Source organism: Lathamus discolor, chromosome 2 (assembly GCF_037157495.1).
Source record: "Lathamus discolor isolate bLatDis1 chromosome 2, bLatDis1.hap1, whole genome shotgun sequence".
In the NCBI taxonomy this organism is placed as follows: Eukaryota; Metazoa; Chordata; class Aves; order Psittaciformes; family Psittacidae; genus Lathamus; species Lathamus discolor.
The window spans coordinates 34,913,536-34,935,350 of NC_088885.1; the positions used below are offsets into that span (position 1 = coordinate 34,913,536).

The 21,815-nt window shown below is 40.1% G+C and overlaps 1 protein-coding gene across 1 annotated transcript in view; it reads left to right on the top strand.

Annotated features, from left to right (window-relative positions):
- The window catches only part of CALCR (calcitonin receptor), a 140,175-nt gene extending 120,732 nt beyond the window's left edge, over positions 1-19,443 (top strand). Inside the window, exons 9-13 of the mRNA XM_065669235.1 lie at positions 3,697-3,757; positions 3,851-3,917; positions 5,883-6,101; positions 13,295-13,336; positions 19,067-19,443. Coding sequence (XP_065525307.1) covers positions 3,697-3,757; positions 3,851-3,917; positions 5,883-6,101; positions 13,295-13,336; positions 19,067-19,288 — 611 coding nt within the window. The 3' untranslated portion in view covers positions 19,289-19,443. The remainder of the gene's footprint in view (positions 1-3,696; positions 3,758-3,850; positions 3,918-5,882; positions 6,102-13,294; positions 13,337-19,066) is intronic.
- Positions 19,444-21,815: the final 2,372 nt, after the last annotated feature.

Genomic DNA, 21,815 nt, shown 5'->3' on the forward strand with positions numbered 1-21,815 from the left:
CCTATTTGAATTTTCATTTAAGAGCCTCATAACTTACTTGCCTCTTACGGTACAAGACTTAGTGCTTTCTGGATACCTACGTTAGATATCTAGAAAATCAATATGATTTTCTAGTTTATATGCATTGTTTTAAGGCATGTAAGAACTATTTTTTTTTTTAATCAGAATGCCATTGTGCACTCTTTTTTCTTATAAGAATGCCATCTTTTCTGACAAGAACATGTTGTGCTCTTGAAATTAGAAGTACATGGAACATCATCAACTCTTAAATGATGATAACATTCCTAAAGAACCCTAAATTGCGTCAAAGTTTTTGGACTTTGTCTATCTAAATAGCTGAGTCCTCTTGGAGCAAGCAACTGTGCTATCATAAGGTTTTCATAGTTCAGAATATTTGGATATACAAAGTCAGATAGGGCTCTGCTTTTGAAATGGCAGCCCTATGTCAGGAGTCATTTTAAATGTTTCTTTCTAGATAAAGCTTTTCCCCTTTTCAGGTCTTGCAACATAAGCCTTCCCAAAACAGTGTCATTCTATATCCAATTATGCAAGAGGAAAATGGTCATAAATATATTTTTCTCAGGTGCCATTCAATTTAGGCAGTGCAATTTAATGCAACTGGGACAGCTAGGCTGCAGTGAAAGCTCATGAGCTAGCTACGCTGTTGCTGAGAATGGCACTAGCATCATGGTGGGTAATTCAGTGAAGTTATCTGGTAAGAAACTCATCAGTATCTGCAGCACTGCCCAAAAAATAAATAGGGTGGTGGCAGTGGTAATTGGATGATGGTATCTTGAGAAGGAAAAAGTTAATAAAAATGGACACAACTCTTGGCTATGAAGCCAGCAGCCTTTTTCATTAAACTAGATGAGTACTACCCAAAAAAGGTAATCATTAGTGTGTCATAACTAAAGTAGGAATCATTAATAGTAAAATGATCTAGCCAAGACTATCTGGCCACCTGTTAAGCTTGCATAGATCAGTGTAATTCCACTGATTCCAGAAGCAGTCATCACAGTCTGACTTTCAACATCCAGCTATGTTAATCAATGGAGAGAGTTATATTTCTCCAAAGAACAGTGCAGAGAAACCAGAGCAGGTTGTTCTCTGAATTACAATTCGAAAGATCAACATAAATGTACAACACAAGATGAAGTTACTCATTATTCATCGTTATAACTAATCCCTCCCTATGCAAGAACATCTAGATTATTTTATTTGGAAAAATAACTAATGACATTTGTAAAATAGCTGTATAAGAAAAATAGAAGTCTGAGCAAGTATAAAAGATTTCTACAAAAGGTTTAAGATGATTGAATAGAATCTGACATGGGCAGATGTATATCAAGGCTGATGTCTTCAGGTGACCCCTTTGCTGGGAAGTGCTGCTGAGGATGTCATTTCTCATTTGTTATTGTTTCACTGGGTCAGGAAATCACCCTTTTGCAGAGCAAGAAGGCATTATCAAATGTGTGCATCCAGCTACAGTCCACTCTTGCTGCTTCAGGCAGTCTCATCCACACAAAGTGAAAAGGGAATTATTTACTTGGACAGTGCTGAAACAGAACGCCTTCCAAATTCAACTGGAAATACAAGTAAGCATAATTGCCGGTTTGTGCCATAAAGGACCTGGCATTGACCTAAAGGGATAGATATGTCATACCTTTCCTGGGATGACTGTGATAAGACCTTTTCTACGTTACTCTCTGCTCACCATGTGTTGGTGGGACCCCTGGAGTGGTACAAGCTGTGCCACCAAGACCCAACAGACCTTGGTGCTCCAATTCTCATTAACTCTCTGCCTTTTGGCCCTTTACAAGAGCAGAGCACATCTAGCCCTACAAGTGCCCATCCAGCCTGCAGCTGGAAGTATCAGCCATAGACAGTCATGAGCTTCTTACCCCATGACTGACTAATGAAGACTTTCCGCTGCATCTTAAGATTTGCTTGTGAGTTTGTTGAGCCACATATTCTAGGCTAATGCATTTAGCGGAAAAGGTCCCTTGGCATCATGTGGAACATACTAAGCGTGATACTCCAGGCCAGAGCCTTCAGATGAAGAATTTTTGCTATTACAGAAAGGCCCCTTAAAAATTGCACTTCAATCTGTCTGTCAACAAAACTGTCCCAGACTTGCTCCATTTCCAAATGAAAAGGATTTTCTCAAACTGTCAATCCCATAAGCTCACCCTGAGTCTGGAAGCTCCTTTCTTTCTGTTCTGAGCTTTTAGTTCTGCCGTGCATCATCACCCCCATAAAAAGGTGTTCTGCAGCCAGAGGCCAAGCAATCATTTTCTATCAATATATAAAGGAGAAGGCAGTCCAGTTTGTTCTCCCACAACTGCATTGTCCTCATGAGGTACACTGCAGTAAGAACCTTTTTTGGCAGTAAAGTAGCTGCTGCTCAAAGATTCCTGGAGACATCACAGTGTCCTATTTACATACTTTTTTGACTGTATTCTCACTCGTGCATTAGCTGGCCTGTGCTCTGATGTGAGACTTACCCAGATTTTGGCTAAGGGTTCTCTGTCTCTTCTAAAAGTGTTTATGAATTCAGCTGTTAAGCTGAAGAAACAAGGAACCATGTTCTTCACTCTGTGACTAATAAAGGTATCAGCAGGACTTTTTCACACATTTATATTTATAATTGTAGAATGCCCAGAGCTCAGAAAAAATGTTCATGGTTCATAGGGGAAGGCAGCAGTATCACCAAAGATGTCCACAAAGCTCTCTTCCAGAACAGACAAGGCAGTAGATTATCTCGCCACTGGTCAGCTGTCTGTATGTGCAGGGTTGCACAAACTTCATGCAGAATCATGCAGACTCCCCAGTTCCAGGTTTATATCCTGTTGGAGAGGGACACAACATACAAGCAAGCTGAAGGAAGATGGACACCAGCGGACCAGATTGTCACTATTAATGTCAGGCTGGAAATACGAATTTGAGGCTTTCAGTTTGTTAACGTATCACATTCCCAAGCCTCTGGCCCAGTGCAAATTTGCTCCTCTCAGCTGCCTGTCAGATCAGTGGCCTTCCCTGAGGCTTCACAGATAATTCAGGGGATCTGGATTTATGGTATCCACAGCTCTTCTCCCTGCTGAGATAAAGCTGCATGGGGTGGGCTTGGCTGCACAGAGGCTAAGAAGCTGCAGAATATATCACAAATCCCCATCCCCAGAAAACCTGGCTCCAAACATTTTGTCTTGTCTTAGGGTCTAAAAGAGCTGCTCCTCACTGTTGTTTATTGCTCCATAATCTGGCATGTGAGACAGTGTGCCTCTCTCTTGCTCAATAGTAATTTACATACTTCTAACAAGTGTCTCTAGTTTCCCAAGGGAATACTCTGCTGAGAACTGAATGATCTCTGCATCCTTTGCACACTGGCTGCTCACACCCGTCTCTGCTGCACTAGTTGCAGCAGTGCAGGGGAGCTTGGCAGCAGCTTTGTGACACCCCAGGAGAACACAGCCTGTGGGCTTGGCTTCTCCCTTTGGCCTGCCTTGAACTTCCTTCCCTTTTGCATCTTACCGTTGAAGTAATACTAGGGCACTCAGAACAATAGGACTGCAGTTCTTTCCTGAAAGCTGTGATTTCACATGCATGTGTTCTGTGGCCAAGAGCCTCATTAGCGTGTGTGGCACATGAAATTCACACTAAAAATATACCAAGACTGATATTAAACTTTAATCATTTCAGGGTTCCCTTTAGTGCCAGCATCTATTCACGCTGTTGCAAGAGCCAGATACTTCAATGACAAGTGAGTAGTATGTCTGGTTTTGAAGGAACTTCGTATTATTGGTGTAATGAATTTGATTTAAAAATAAATTTTAATGGTGTATTTCCCCTCCAGCTGCTGGATGAGTGTTGACACGCACTTGCTCTATATTGTTCATGGACCTGTAATGGCAGCTTTATTGGTAAGAATATTATTTTCTATCAACAGTTTAATAATTATTTTAGGAATGCTGCTAACCTGTACAGAAGATAAGATACTGCACCTCAAGTATTTTGGTCAAAACCTGAAAGTAGCTACAGATTTTCTGTACTCAGTATTACAAAGGCACGATACCTTTCAAAACCAGCTCCTGTAAGGAGACCTCCCAGTAAAGAATCAGATTTTAAGGCAAACAGAATCAATAACTGCATTTGAAAATCAGGGAGGTCACTTAGGCATAACTTGTGACAAATGTACTGCCTTCATATGACGTCAGTGGGACATTTAGGTATGCCTTAGCTGAGGTGAACTGAGTGCAGGCTGGTTGCTCAGCACAAGTTTTACTGGTCACTGAACTGGTATGGCCTAAAGGTAGGGAGATACACTAGTCCAGAGAAGGGATTGGACTGCACTATCTCAGTAGGAGGACAAGATGCAAAGTGCAGCTCAGCAGTGTGTATGCATATAGCACCTTGTGCCAGTGGTGCTGTTTTACACAGTAACCCTGACCTTCCTGAAACATGCAGAAAGGATTTTATTTGACCCAAGCCATCCTCAGTGTGTCACACAAGATACACTTTCAGCTTTTGAGCTGTCTCTTGCTTGCAAACATCTGCATGGATGTACCTGCAGTAATTACCTTGAAGACCAAACAGTAGGGTGGTGAATACTGGGAACACCATCTAATAGCTGAAAAACCTGAATATGTTTCTACCCTTGAGAAGTTTCTACCCTTGAGAAGCAGTCTGGCACATCAGCAGTGTGAAGAAGCCCATTTCTTCCTGCCACATAGTCTGCTGTTCCCATCGAATTGTATCTGTTGTGGGCTTACTGGTTCAATCTTGATTACTTTTGCTGTTATAATGCCTACTAACTTCTAGGAGAGGCCATTCAACCTTTAATTTTACCACCATGCTCCAAGTCTGTAAAACTTAGCCACAAATCAAAAAGAAAGGACTGATTTTATGAAAAGAGCACTCTTTAACTGTTCTAAAAATAATGCATTATAATCTCTGGCCTGTGCTTATGCGATTTCCGGTATTATTTTTCTTGTGAAGATGTCAACGTCTACAGAATGTTTTCAATGATTTGCTACAAAGAAACCCATAGTGACAGACTGACTCAGAAGAGCTGAGGATTTTTACCTTTTTAAAATCTCTTTTCTAATTTTCAGTTATGTCCATAAATTCTAAAAGTGAAGGTTAAGCAGAGTGGGTGAAGTCAAAGTAGGATAGAGAATAAGGTTTAGATTTGATGCTGAATAGGACCCCAGAAGTCATTTATTATTCCTTTTTTTCCAGTAGAGCGCGAATGTAAAACAGTTGAAGGTCTCTCAGTAGTTAAGTGATTAAATGCTTTACCAAAGCTTCATGATTTATGTTTTATTATTCTGAAAGATTCAACTGAAATTTCTCATATATCTATGAAATTTGGGCATTGACATTCTTCAGAGAAACGGTGTGTCCCCATAGGTCCCATACCCCAAAAGTCATGCTGGGGTTTGTCTCACCTGGCTGCAGACATCTTCAGTGTGGACTGAAGCAAGATACCTGGGTGACTTTCAGACTCAGAAGAGAGACATGGTTACTCCTAAGAGACAGTTCATCCATTCATTTAAACTTTAGGCATAAAAATGAGATTAATTGTTCCCTGGAAATCCTAAATTTGCCCACATCAGTGTCGAAACAGTCAATGCTTCCTAGAACCGAACCCTGCCTGCCTGAAACATCCCTTTAGGCTTCTCAAGGGAAGCGTACAGAGCAGCTTAACACCTCCTTTTTGAAAACATTCAAGGTACTTCCCAAGGCCTGACTCCCAAGGAGCTGCCCATTATGAGCTTTGATAAAACCAGAAAGTTACGTTCTACTGCTTTTATGTGCTCTGCATTTTTATTTTGAATGTCTGCTTAATTTTAATTCTTTCACCTATAATGGCTTTGCTTTTGCAGGTCAATTTTTTCTTTTTGCTTAACATTGTCCGAGTTTTGGTGACAAAGCTAAGAGATACCCACCGTGCTGAGTCCAACATGTATATGAAAGCTGTCAGAGCCACTTTAATCCTGGTGCCCTTGCTAGGAATTCAGTTTGTTATTATTCCCTGGAGACCTGAAAACCGACTTGCTGGAGAAATATATGATTACATCATGCATATATTAATGCATTACCAGGTATGTTATACAGTAGTAACTTCATCTTAGGTTAGGTGCTTGCTTTAGCCAAAAATGCTGTTGTCAGTTGTTTTGCCCTGAAACTGAGCATGACTGTGGTTTTGAGGTTTATCCAACCACTTTCACATTATTGCATTATCTGCCTTTGTAGGACTAGCACCACTTCATAAAGCACAATGATAGGGGAAACAATGAAAAAAGTAGCAAAATTATCAGATGACACTACCTGTAAACTGATGAGAGAAAACTGAGATCAGAGGGCTTTTATGTTCCAATGTGATTTCTGTTCAAGTGCTCAAAGTTACTGAAACTGGTGCTGTGAGGTCAATACTAAAATTAGCTGTATATACAGACTGTTGTACAGATTGAATGCCAACACACAGAAGAAAAGACAGACAATGAAGCTTCATTTAGGAGTTAAAATTACATTATTAGGCGGTTTAAATTAAAATATAAGCCTGGAATTTTGATTTCATAAGTCTGTTGAAAATATAGATAGCATCATTCATGGTTATTATCTGGTTTACTGACTGTAATATATCCAGTCCTATATTGACTAGGAAAAGCAGATTTCTAATACATTTGTGAATAGTGGTCAACATGGATGAGTTCAGTGACCCATTTCTTGTTTCCTTTCATACTGAAGCTAAATGCAGAAATTATTTTAATGTTGTAGTGAGAAAACAGCTTAAAAAAAATTAGTGCCGCTTTTCCTTTAAGCGAAGTGATAAATAATGCTGCCAAAATCTGTCCATCCTGTCATCGTAGATAGGCTTATTCGCCCTTATCCATTCAAAACTGTGTGCATAGAATAACTAAAGTTACAGGTCTATTTTTACAGTGCATGCCATCTTATACTTCATTTCTACGTAAGAAGAATGAATCTGTTTCTTCTGTTGTTACCTGCATCATCACTTCTTTGGTCTCAAGAGCTTATAAGGAATATCTCCAAATAACTTTTCTGTTGACAACTTGCTTGGAGTTTTAGTGAGTTAGGATAAGATCGAGTGTTACAATAATCATTTTACTCTTAAAACATCTTTCAAATCATGTTTCAAAATTGTCAGACAATTACAAAAAGAATGTTAGTTATCTTAATTAACAGTCCTAATTATGATCATTATGCAATAGAAAGTCACCAAGCAAGGTTAAAATAGAACTATAAACAAAGCCAAAGTATTGTGTAATTCTTGTACTGATGGATGGGATCAGGTGAGGGATCAAAGGAGGCAATTTCATCTCCGGTTGATTCCTTCAGCCCTTGTCTCAGTCATCAGGAGTGGTTGTCTGTCCATGCCTTGTTGACCCCAATTGCCCCTTGCTAATACATTTTGTTTCATTTCAGCAGCAGGGATGGTGGTGGGGGCACCGTTACGGGCACATGGTGGGGGCTGCCCATGCCCCACTGCCGCTGTGACCAAACTGGCCACTAGGCATGCCAAGGGAGACAGACCACCCAGGGCTGTCCCCAGACCAGGACAGCAATGCAGACCTCATAGAAGAGCTCTTGACACCTCTGCAATATAATCTCAGTGTGATTCCCGACAGCATGTACAATTTGACCTTTCAAGAGTGCTATTGAGTTGGCCTGCTAACTGCAGCCAAACCGTTTTCTACTTAGAGCAGGTTTTAAATTGTATTCTAAACCAGACTTCCTTAATCCTTTCCCAAACATTTCTTGTATGCATATTTAAGATAGCCAGCTACATAATAACTCCTCTGGTGCTCATTTTCTTCTAAGACTGATTATGTAATTAGCAGATATTGTATTAGCTTGTGTAATGGCTGTATTTCCCCGCTAGCTATTGCTCTCATAAACCGCAGCACAGCCTGCCTCTCCATCAGCTAGCAGCAGTCTGTCAGTTTTTGCATCCTGTGACATGTCAGTCATATACAAGCAGGCTTCGTGGGTGCAATTATCATGTTTTTTGGTGGAAAATATAATACATTCTCTGCTTTTTGCACCGGTTAAACAGTTAATATTTTATGACTTTTCTAAAACAGAGAGACAGTTTTTCAACAGCACATCGCTGCTTTAAGGGAACATGATGGTTTGATATATCAGTTACATTGTTCATGTATACAGAAATGGTGCATACGAGCACTGCACTGTATCGTAAAAATCAGAGGATAGAAAATGATGAATGAGAAAGAATTTGTTCCCACAAGAAACTATATAATGATACAGTTTTCCCAGTTGAAAAACAACATGTTGAGATGTTATGTGCTAGGTTTCCTCTGCTGAAGTCACTTATGAATAACAGAAACCAGGGTTGGAATTGTCCTGCTCTTTTTGCAATAGTATCAATCAATGCACACTATTTTAAGCAGGCATGGGGTTTTTTTGAATATGACTGTATGTCTTCATCCCCTGTTCTGTTTCCTTTCGGAGAGGGCCCACATTACTCCTAGTCTGTCTTTTGTTTACTACATACCTGTAGAAGCCCTTCCTGTTATCTTTGACATCCCTGGACAGACTCAATTCTAACTGGGCCTTAGCTTTCCTGACCTGGTCCTTAGCTTCCTGGACAATGTCCCTGTATTCCTCCCAGGCCACCTATCCTCACTTCCAGCTTCTATAAGCTTCCTTTTTCCTTCTGAGTTTTCTCAGCAGCTCCTTACCTATCCATGGAGGTTTCCTGGCCCTTCTGCTGCATTTCCTTCTAGTCAGGACACAACACTCCTTTGACCCTGACCCACAAACTCTCTGTTGCCTCATTGTCTGTCCCCAGACAGAGTTCCATACTCTCTAGCATATAATTGATATTAAATAGCTGTACCCCCTCCCCATCTGCCTGTCCTGTCTTTCCTAAAGAGCCTATAACCTTCCGTTCCAACATTCCAGTTGTAAAAAATAAATGTGTCCTCTGTGATGTCACACCAAATAGAAACACTTTCTCCTTCTGTGCAAAGCTGAAATCACAGGGCTGCTTTTGAGAACATAAGTGTTTGGTTTGTTGGGTTTTTTTTTTTTTTTTTACTTACTGGTTTTTGGTTTTTTTTTTTTGTTTTTTTGTTTTTGCGTTATTACTAATTTCAGAACTCTCTAATATCTTGAGTCGATAAAAATTTGGGAAAATGTTTTTCTGAAAGATGGATGTTATAAAGTGTCATTTTTGTAGAAAAATTCATGTGCAAAATTACAGTAATGAAACCTCCAGCAGAGAGTAGGAGAAGCAGCAAAGTGTGAGCTCTGGTTCATGGGATGTCTCCATCAGTTTGCAGCAGGTAGGCTGCCATCTTCAGCCCTCTTGTGACAATCTCCCCACCTCAGCAGCAGCAGAAACTGCAGATGTGTTCTTTGCTTTGCTTATTTTTTTAACCTAACATAAATGAACACTTTATAGCACAGTCATTTGCCTCAAACACCATATGAATGTGCTGTGAATTAAGAGGATGAGGAACACAGTACTGTTTTTCTCAAAGCTCTTTATCTTTGCTGAAATGAGAGAGATGGGTATGGGAAGTACTTCTATGAAAAAACTTGGCCACACTTTTTTTTTTTTTTTTTTTTTTTTTTTTGCTGTCCATTCAGATCCAGAGGTGAGAAGAGAATGGACATGGACCAAAGCCCACACAGAGAATCACAAACTAATTTTTTTATAGCATTGCCACCTGTATAATTACATGTACCAACATCTTCTACCATTACTAATAGATATATCACCCAACTAAAGCCTAAACAGCAGCACAGCATGTAATTAGGGCAGAAATTAATGCCATGGACATACTCAGGAATACCAGGAATAAGCATGTCTATATATAACATCTTGTTTTATGGAGACATAAGCTAGAAGAAAAACAAGTGAAGTATCAAAAACCTGTATAATTTTGCAGTGTCTGCATAAGTGTTTGCTTGTTTAAGTTGTTTTCTTTTTAACCTGAGTAAATTACCGGAACTTCTCTTCAAGATGCATGTCTTCTACGAGTGTGAGATAGAAATTAAATACCTGTTAAGCAAAGAATGTCCTTGAACCAGTATAGGCACTTCGACACAGGGAAAAACTCAATATGGCGCCAGTAAGGTACACGAAAGTCTGAGAGATGCTGACTCTGAACAACCCCTAAGGCATGATTTGGGTGAAAGCCACATTCATCTGGTCTTCACATAGTTCCAGAAATAAAGATTCTTCAGAAGTCATTGAAGGCCTTAGTATTACAATAAATATATTCTTCATTTCTGCCTTCAGTACCACAGCCGAAGTTATCCTGCTGGCAGCAGACTGTGTCACAGGTCAGTTTAACAACTCCACACAGTGGCAGAAAGAGATAAGTCACCTGGAGATCTCATCCTCAATAGGAATTGCACCCTGAAAAGACAAAGCTGGTATCTGTTACTGATACCTCTATAGCTTTACAGCTGAAGATACCAGTAGTACTGAGCTATGGGCAAAACTTTATGATAAAATGGAAATATAAATAATAGAAATAGAGACGGAAGAGCCCAGAGGGCTGTTGCTGGTGCAAGAAGAGCAATGAGACATATGTAAGACAAATTGGAGAAAATAATTTCTTCAGCCAGAAGATATGCCATCTACATTGTCTCAAATAACAAGGAGCCAGATATGCTCTCAACTCACTGCAGTCCAGAAGAGCAACTAAAAGGGATACGAGGCATCACTACAGCTTCCTCTTTAGCTTTTCTGATTGAAGTTGGCTTGAAATAATGCTAGTTAAGGGAACAATACAACAGAAGACAAGTAGAGCAATTGCAGGGTGTAGAAGAGGAATTCAAATATTATACAGGAATTGAAATGGAAAATGCTTTCACTTCAATAGTTCAGGTTCAATTTCTGCCTTTAGGTGAACTGCAGTTCCTGAATTCCCCCTGAGCACTCTTGCTGAAGAATAGACTTAAAAAATACCTCTGCTGCTGCTTCTTCTCCTGCTGTCTTTCATGTCTGCCTCATATAGACTGTCCACTGAGTGTCCCTACTCCCAGAGGAGATCAAGATTCACTTCATTTGCTAGCTGACTGCTGTTAATAAAAACATACTTTGGCAAACTAGCGAGACCCCTGCTGCAGCCATGTACATGCAGTTCAAAACAGCAGATGTTTTGCAAGACTCCGCAAATTACTGCAGTGTGTGCAGCACAAGACAAAGTCAATATAGGCCACTGGGAAGTGACACATTTGCTTTTCTTGCATAAATTTTCCATTAGGAATCTGTGGTCTGACAAAGTCCTGCTTTAGAGATGTAAGGTTTTGGTTGGCTTCTTTGTGGTGTTTCTCAAACCAGAGCTTATGGACAATCTGTTGTGCATTGTATACTGGGATTTGAGGTTTTTGAGAATACTCACTGTTTTACCAAAGCATGAAAAGAAACTTTCTCTTTTCTCACTATGTCTAACCTTCCTCCTCCTCACATGTGCTTTTCTGTGTTGATATTTGAAGTCGTGTCAAATTACAAATTCTTTGCTAGAAAAATTTTTTGGAGTAAAATAATTACCAAAATTGCAGTGGTTATCACCTCTTCAAACCAGCTTGTGTTATCTCTAATATGTATTTTGTTAAAACAGTTATTTCTTACCCTTCTTTTATGGTCCAAAATATGCATTTGAGAGTCCAAGACATTTTAGAAAGCATTAGCTCCAATTGAACTGGCAATGAGTTAAATGAGGGTTTATAAAAAAGATACAGCTGTAAAGCCCTTCAAAGCAGCCCTTGGGAACACAAGCTATTGTACTGCAGTTTTCCCCTCCATTTCACAAACTGCTGTACATTTAGTTTATAATAACTGCTCTAAGTAATTTAAAATGAAGGAATTTGGCTCCCAGTGATGCTATGTAACACTATTTCAATAAGAGGAAGTGTGGTTAGTATGTGGACCAGCGTAATTACATGATGCTGAGTGGTAGGCTCTGTGTGCAAGAATTTTCTCTTACTAATTACACACTTTTCCACCTTGTGTTTCTACCTTCACCCTGTTTAATCTTGTAGCAGTAGTGAAATATTATCTGAACAACTGTGGCAATAATTGAAAAAACTTTAAGCCTTTTAGGACTCAGCTGTGATCTATAATTTCTCTATTTTCTGTGCCACCCTCAACCACCACCTTATAACTCAACTGTTGTGTTTTGGTTCTTCTTTTCCTTTTTCTAACCCCTTATACCTGTTTTCACATCCTCTCCATCCATCGTGATGCCACACATACAAATTTGTTTATCCTGACATAGTTCAATTTAAAGCCTTCCTGGTGCAGAAGGATTCTTCTTGGCCAAGAACTTTTAACTGGGTAACTGCACTCTGGCAACATATAGGACACAAGTCCTCTGCCATCTTTTCAGTGCAGTGTGGTATTCCACTCTAAGTAAAATATAGACCTACATTACATACAGTTTAATTTTCCTTTTCTAGGCCTCTTGTACAAAAATAACTTCATAGCCAAAATAGATAATCTATACATGCTAGTGTCATGGTTTAAACCCAACTGGTAACTCAGCACCATGCAGCCACTCTGGGATGGGGAGAAGAATCAAAAGACTGTAGATCCCACAGGTTGAGTAAAGAACAGTCCAGTAACTAAAGTATAATATAAAACTTCTACTAATAATAATGGAAATAACAAGAGGAGAAAATATAAAACTCAAAGGGAAAAGGGAAAAAAACAATAAACACAAGTGATGCACAATACAATTGCTCACCACCCACTGACCGATACCCAGCCCAGCCCAAGCAGCAATTTATCCTTTCTGGGTGACTTGCCCCGGTTTATATGCTGGGCATGATGTGCTGTGGTATGGAATACCGCTTTGGCTAGTTTGGGTCAGGTGTTTGTCTCTGCTCCCTCCCAGCTTCTTGTGCCTCTCCTCACTGGCAGAGCATGAGAGATTGAAGAGTCCTTGATCAGGGTAGGCGCTACTTGGCAACAACTGAAACATCTGTGTGTTATCATCATTTTCGGACTAAAGCCAAATGCAGCACCGCACCAGCTACTAGGAAGGAGAAAAAAAATCAGTGTTACAGCTGAAACCAGGACAGCTAATAATTAGAAGAAAATGTTAAAATATGTTTAAAGACAAAAGTCGATGTAATAAGATAACTGTGAAAGAGGGGGAGGTTAAGTGAAGGATCTGCGATGCAGAAGTGGACTAATGCTTTTATCTTGTATCCATCAAGTCCAAATTTCCTAACACCAAAAACGAATTTGCATATTCTGATCTCTAAACTCTTTTCTTTTACTTTCTCTTAGGGCTTACTTGTGGCAACTATATTCTGCTTCTTCAATGGTGAGGTAAGCACGTGAAATACAGCAAATGAACGGAACCTGAAAAATAGTCACAGTAGTGTTCATTAATCATGCCACACGGAAAACTTTGAAACCACATGTCACTTTTTACTCTCTATAAACAAGCAGCAGCATGCATTTTTGAAAGACCTCTGCAGAGTGAGACTTGAGCCTTTCTGAGCAGATGAATCAGGAGTGCTACCATTACCCAAAAGAGGGACAGGCATGATATTCTTCCCCTACCACCTGCAATTTTGAGACAGACATCTAAGCAAAGAAGAATGCTCTGTTTACATTTCTGCCCCAGAATAGTGGGAGGGACCAGGATGCCCCATAAGAAGTAGTGGGGATCTTCAGGGGCATATCCTGGAAAGCCTTGTGCTGCTTTTAGCGTCAGAGCCATGGCAGATACTATCCCCTGTAGCACTGTCAGAGTAGAAGAACCTGAAGGAGTATGATCACTTTTGCTCCTTTGAGGATTAGCCTTTTTAAGGTCAGTGTTTTTCACATAGTAATTGAGAAATAAAAGCACTTGAGGTGAAGATGTCTCCCATTCTCTTACAGCTGGATCAATATTGAACCTGCAGCTGGATTTACGTCCACTTCACTACCTTTGGTTTTTTAAACAATAAATAAATAAATAATAACAGGTTAAAGTATGTTAAGAACCAGTTAAATTCCTACGGTGAGCCATTTCCCAAAGATGGTTAGCAGAAAATGTTTTTTCAATGTATCAGGAGCATTCAACTGCAGCAAAATAAAACACCACCTACCTTAGCAAAGCTAGGAAGTCCTTTAAAAAAGTTAATTTTGAATCAGAGCATCGGAATTAGATATGGAACAAACTTTGTGATGTTAACACTCAGTATGTCAACTTAAAGAGATCTTTGTACTCCTGTTTATCCCCAAATCCCAAGTAATGATGTGACCATGCTGATGTTTTGATAGCGACTTGAAGCAAATTGTTATTGATAAAGTGCTACTGGCTGCTTTGGTAACTTTCAGTATGGCAGAGAGTATTAAATTCTGCCACCACTTGTCAGCAACACTGTACATTTCCCTCTGGCTGGCTCCCTGCATAAATATACAGAGAAATGCAACAGCATAAAAGATTAGAGGCCTCCCACTGTAATTCTGTAACATGGTTTCTCAAGAGACGTACAAATGAATGACAAAGCATGACCAGCTAATGACACCAGAGCCTAACCTCAAATGATAGCTGTGGAGATCATGCTGCAGAAGTTCATGGTTTCATGGACCCAATTAAACAAAGTTAGAGAGATGTACAACTCTTCCTATGACATTTCTGTCCCCAGAATCTGCAGCCTACTAACACTTTTCTCCTTCTTCCGTACTCTCATCCCTTTCTGGCACAGTCCAATCTCCATGCCCTGGAAACACAGAAAGACTACCAATTCTCCCTGGTAGGGAGGACCTGGCATGGAGAAAGAAGACACCAGCCAGGTAGTTTCTGAAACACCCTTTCCCCGTGGGAATGACTGCATAGATATGTACAGGCAGTGCTCTAGTGTGTTCTCCCTTGCCTCCAAACAATGTGTTACCCAAAAATCATGGTCTTGAACATTGTCTTCTTCCTTCTTAGTTTTCCCCAGCATCACCTTACATTTTTTCAGATTAGATTTCGAAAAACAAATTTGCTTAATATTTGGTAGCTGTAGTGTAAAAAGGTCAATGACTCTGTAATTCTCCAACTCTAATTAGAACATATGGATTTGTGCTTAGATTAGAGGCTGTAGCAATGCTAAAAATGAGGAAAGGCTGCAAAAAAAAAAAAAAAACACTGAAAACATAATGTATCTTAAAGGCTGTTTGTTTCTTAGATATGTTTCATCTGATAAGTCTAATTCCAAAGTACTTTTGGAAATGCCAGTGTCAGAAAAGCATATCCACATTTACAATTCCGGGAATACAATTTTCAAGTTATGCAATAATGAATGTATCTGGAACATCTGTTTGTCAGCATCATTGTAGACCATACGTATAATTTAATTCAAAATTAGATTGCAGGGTATGGATGAATTTACCTGTCATATGAGCTAATCTATAGAATGCAAGGCAGCAAACTAAAAGCCACATTCCAGGAATAAAAATTAGTCTAAAACAAATACACAGTTCTTGTTTTGTTCACTAAGTATTGTATTACATTTAATTTAGAATTCAGAATGAATGTATTTGTATTAGGAAAATACACCACATTCGTACGTGATATTCAGATGTCCAACCTCAGAGACACACTTCAATTTGTGGACTTCTGCATTGACTGAACTGCTTTCAGGAAGCAGCTATTGCAGCCAGTCATTCCTTACGCAGACTGAAGATGCATGGTCTAGATCCAAATCCTAAAAAACAGCAATAGTCACTAAACCCCTAGTTGCTTCTGAAAGCCTTTTTGACACATCTGGCGGCCAACAGTAAAAAGGCCTCTTCCTAGTGGAAGGCTCTTATCTGAATATCCACTTTGGATAGATAAATTGTCAGCGAGCCATCACTGAGAGGACACATCTGGAAAGGATGATGCCAAAATGAGATAAAAAATTAATGTGATACTGAAATGTTGCTTCCAGTTTTGTACTCTATTGCTTCCGTAAGTAATCACATGGACAGCTTACCTACCTCCAAGTAGCTCCAGACTGCATCTAGGATTAAGACTCCTTTTAGGATTAATGGTTGAGCAGCTATCAGAAAACATTCATCAGTGTTGGGCAGTAAGAACAAACAGCCATGGGGATTCAGGTTTCCAGGCATGTTGAGAGTGATTTTTGGTGGTGCTGGGTACTTTTCACCATTACACCCATTTTCAGAATTACTGTATCTGCTTCAGACTTGCAGACTGACTAACATGGTCAGTGGCAGGGATGCTAAGAAACCCACTCGTCATTTTCTTATAGGTAGACAGAGAGTCAAAGATGACACCTCTCTAATATGGACTGAAGACAGTTTAATGCTACTTGCATCAGCACATTACCAGTAAACATCAAGCAAGCTTATGTAACTACGCTAGCCGTGCTAGAGTAGCATTAGTTCCTGCAATTACACAATGTGTAGTTATATAAGGCACAAAACCCATAGAAGAACAACAACAGACTAATGAATGCCAGGATGGTATTAGGTCCTTCCACAAAGGGAGTGCTGGTCTGAGTTTGGTTGCCCAAGAAAACTAAGCTGAGGTAACTTCCCCCAGTCTTGCTGTGTGCAGTAAGACATAGACCAAAGCCACAGTCTGGTCTTCAGTCATGGCAGGAGATTGTTTCCAAGCTGCTGTGTACATCTGCTGCCATAGAGCTCAAAATTGGTGCTCATGAGAAAATTCCTTGTGGGGCAAGGAGATTAATTTTAGTACCACAGGAGCCTGGATACTCTGGGATTTGCTTTTTCCTACTGGAATATTTAACTTCAAGGCTGAAATACATGAAGTTTAGCCAGGACAAACAATGCTAAACTCGGTACCACCTGACAGTGTTTTATGTTGCATTCATTGCCTACTACCTCACCTACCTCACTTTAGTGCCATGAGCCCATCTATAGAAAGAAATGTAAAAATAGTAATAAAAAGCTGTGCTGATGCCTGCATTCAAGTGGAAGAACACATAAACAATGGGTTTGCATGTGACTTTTAAAATGACTGATTTTCTTGTGCATTTTCATAGATACATCTCAGTGTCCAGCAACACTGTAGGTTCTCTGTCCAACAACAACAGTGTTGTACAGATGATACGAGGTCTCTGCAATAGTCTGCTCACCAGACCATATTTCCAGGCCTGAAATTGTTTCTAGACTTCAAGGCTAGCCAGCAAAATGGAAAGTCTGTTTGGAGAAAAACCCAGCCATATATTTTGTGTGCCAAAGAGGCATGAATGGCTAATAGGGAATAGAAAAATCTTTAAAATCCTGAAAGGCAGAGCAAATAAACTCAGGCTTTTCTTTCCTTTTGACTTTACTTTCTTTCATCTGCTATCAGAGCAGAAAGCATGGCAGGCATCACTCTGCCCCTCCTGGTCCCCAGGAGCCTCTTTGGTCGTTAATGTATTATCCATGCATGTGATTTTCAGTAATGCTGCTTACACATGTAAAATGTATGCGTGACCAGTTTTAGTTGGCACTGAATTATGATCATCTGAGATCCTTGGAATCGTGGCAGAAATCTAGATTAACACGTTGTTTTGCTCAAGTGCAGCAGCTTGTACTATCCGTTATCCATCTGTGGCCAGATTCCTGCATGGGCTAGCAGTTCAACAGAGAATAAAAATACAACTGCTTTGACCTTGTGCTCTCACTGTTCTGTGGAGCCTTTTAAACCTTTATAATGGCACTTCTAATTGTGGGCTGAACTGGAAGGGATGTGCCTGTGCTCTCCTTGACTGTACATACAGTTTAAGTATCATTCCCTTCTGAGAAGAAGACTATAAGCTCCTCATGGCAGGCTTGTTAAGACTTAGTGACTTTGTTCTTCCCTCTTCAGTCAAACATGTTATCTCCAGACATATGGTTACCCTGGTGGTCTAGTTCAAATGAGAGCAGCTTGAGAACTCAGAAGGAGCTCATCATCTTCACAGCAGCTTTTCTACCCATGCAAGAGCCATCAAAGTCTTGAGGTCTATGCAAGGGGCAGGGGAAAGGAGATAGGAGAGGAACAGGAAGGCTGTAAGAGCATGTTCTTGCCATTTTCACTAAACATCCTGAGATAAATCTGAATGGATGAACTATTGTGAAATGAAAACACATTCAATACTTAGGGACAGAAGAGAAGGCCAGAGGTTCACCGTGGCTAGAGGTGCTAAAGACCCTGGTGGTGGTGGTGAAGAGATGGCTGCAGGTTTGCAGAGCAGCTCTGCACACCCAAGATTTCTGCCTTATCCTCGCTGTGTCCAGTGTTAGTTACAGTGTGAGTGCCAGCACACCTGAATATGCAGTCAGAGCAGGGATTCTTATTCCCTGGAAGGACTCAATAGATCAAGTCATATCCTAGCACCATATATATAATATCACTGTTAATGTAAATGTTGAATAAAATATTTTTATTCCTAGAATGTTAATGCCCAAAGTTTGAGATTCTCTGTGATGCAGAGGGCTATGACCAATGCTAATTTTTTTTGACAGCACATAACCTGCTCTTAAATTACCTGAACAAAACCTCTTTTTAGCTGTACTATCCTCCAACTCTTTCTACAAAATTACCCCTGGAAAGCTCTTGAAGTGTACTTGCCATTCATGGCCAGTTGTGCTCAAGGTTAAGTTTCTTCAGGGATCACAATGCATTTGCCATTCCATGGGCAAGGATCCAATTGCAGCATCAGATGGGTTTTAATCCACATCCCTCTTTCCTTTTCCCTCTTCTACTGTAGCATTCTACTGTATTCTCCTGTAGCACTCTGTTCCACCTTTACCTCTTGTGGGAACAGATCACCTATACCTTCTCTTCACAAGCAGCAACTGCAGAAACTGTAATTGCTACCATGGGGTAAGTAGCGAGGGAGCTAAGGCTGAGACCTGAGCAGCAGCTGCTGCTGCTTCTGGAACTGGGAGCAGAGGCAAGGAGAGGGATAGATTGAACCTGATGGAATTAGACCTAAATTCCTTTCCTTTCCTTTCCTCTCCTCTCCTCTCTTCTCCTCCCTCCCCTCCGCTTCCCTTTCCTTTCCCTTTTTCCTTCAACATATTTTAGGATGTCTCATTATAGGGTTTTAGATTATTCCTAGCTATGTGTTTCTTTAACAGGTACAAGGAGCTTTGAAGAGGCAGTGGACACAGTACAAAACTCAGTGGGGCCAAAGGCGCCGAGAACACTGTTCCACGCGATCTACCTCCTACACTGCCACATCAATCACAGAGGTCCCTGTCTACTTGTACCATCATGATTCCAACAATGAACAGTTAAATGGAAGATACATAGAGGACTCCGAACTTGTTGCATTAAAATCTGGGGAGACATCTGCCTAGCTCAGCACCAGCCATTGCAAATACATCATTTCACATTCTACTTGTGAACAAAATGGGGACAAGGGTGGGAGCGTGCAAATCCAAGCCAGTCTGTCAGAGGGCAAGACCAGGTAAAAACACATCGTTGTTAAACCATATCAGCCTCTGACAGCGATGACGTAGAGGGAGTCTGATGCAGACCTGGGAATAGCATTTCTTCCTGTGCACTTCAGCAGGGAGTGAACATGGACCTACTATCCAGGCTATGTAATCTTCACTTTTCCTGATACCAGCCATGGGAAGTGACCATCCAACAGTAGTAAGTGCCAGGTAGCCCATAATAAATTGGAAAGAAAGAACCAGTACGAGGCAATTGGAACCTTTCAGTACTTTTTGCTTTCAGTACTTTTTGCTTTCAGTACTTTCCTTTAACACTAGATTTTGAACTATCAATTTTCACAAGATGTAACTGTCTTGGAGTCCTTTATTTTCCCCCTTCTAATAAGCTCAATGACTGCTTAAAAGATTTTGCACATTGCAAGACAAATCAAACATATGAACAGAAAAAGAGTCTCTCCAAAGTATTCAGATCTTGATCTTCAAGGGATGCCCAAATTATTACCATCCCTACAGGATACCCCAAAATACTATCATCCCATTAGGAGGTGCATAAAGCAAAGGAAGGTGAAATAGTCATTGTATACCAAGATCTCAAACACCCTTAGAGAAACAGATCAGTTCTTTCAGCTGCATCACACAAGTCCTGAAGGCACCTCAAAATAGTTTTTGTTTAACAATACTGGTAGATCAAGAATTTTTATTTATAGGAAAAAAATTTCAGCCTATCACTCTTCCCAGGAACACATCATTAAGGCACAATTCTTTCACTCTGAATAAGCTGGGAAATTTGTTTGGAAATCTTTATTTTCTTGAATAGCCATTCTGAGATGAATGCTAAATGAGTTCTTGTCTCTTATAAAATTATGACCATAGCAGTAAAGGATGCCAGGTAAGAGATGGCAAATTAATGTCTTAGCTCAGGAAGTATCTGGTTTTAGAATCTGGTTCAGAGTGCCTGATCTTAAACTAGTCCTGCCATAAACTTTGATAATCTATTTCAGATTCTTCTGAAATTAGCAGACAAATCCCCATTGACTTAGATGAGCAGTGAGCAACTCTCTTCAGTGTTCAGGAATGACTTATGCAATACAGTTCAGTGTAGACCTTGAAAACAGGAGACAATTTCATCCCTAGTGATTTGAAAACCATTTTTACATACTGCGTTCAGCCAGGCTCAGCTTTTCCTTCGCTGACACAGCTAGACCCTAAGATTTACTCTTCATTTGTAAATTTTAAGTAAGTGGAGGTCTTCTGTACATGTCTATCTACACAAGTCACCATCTCACTGGAGAAGTTCCTTCCAGGAATGAGTTTGTGAGGGACAAGCATACACCCAGCACTACGAGAGCACTATGACTGAATCCTCACTATCTGTACATGAGGCAATGCCTTGCAGGGAAGGGGTTTGCTCCGCTTGTGCCACCAGCACATGCATACAGCCAGTGTGCACTACTAAAGCTTCTTCTCAAGTGTGAGGAGTGAGCTGCCAGCACTGTGACAGTAGAACAAGAGGTGAGCTGGGGAACAGGAACTAACTGACCACCGACATTGTAGATCATCCCATGATTAATCCAGTGGAACATTTACAAGAACATGCTATTGTGTGCACTTGTTCAAGCCACATACCTGTTTTTCAGACTTCAAGGAATATGAAGGTTATTTTTTCAGACAACAGTATTTCGCATATTGCTATTTCTACTTTTACCTGTGAACAATGGGAAATGGAGGATTTAGACATTAAAGAAAATAAAGTGAATCTGCCATGAATGCTGTATTTCTGAATAGTTTTGGGGCACACTGCACTTCCCAGGACTGCTGCTGAAGGCATTCCTAGTTTCTAAGGACACAAATGAGCTGATGGTAAAAGAAGCGTGCATAATATGGAGTTTAATAATGAACACGTTGATTTTAATAATGTACATGTTTACAATATGGAAGTGCAACTTGTTTCACAGTCTGTTATGTTCATATGGATGTACAAAATGGAAATGCTTTGCCATTGTAGTGGTTGTTTTCTTTCTTCACTAATGATATTTCCTTGCTCTGTTCAGTAGAATGCTTTGTAAAGCAAAATTCAGGATCTGAGGTTTAAGAACTCAGTTTGAGCTTCAAGTGTGGAAATGCTGTGTGATTATGTCGGTCTTCATGGCAGCTTTGGTTTCAGTGGAGGGATGATGATTTGCAGCCATAAAAATTTGGTCTACCGTACATACTGAGTTTAGGGTTGGCATCACCCTCGGGCTTTGCAGGAAAGATTGCGTTTTAGAGGTACCTACTGAGTAATTTCTAATCAGAATATTTTCGGATGGAAATTTTTTCTTCACCTCAAGATGGTTTGAAATATTGTCATTATATGCATAAGGTAAATTTCACTTCTCTGCTTTATAAATAGTACCATACACTAGTGACAGTAATATTAGGAATGCGC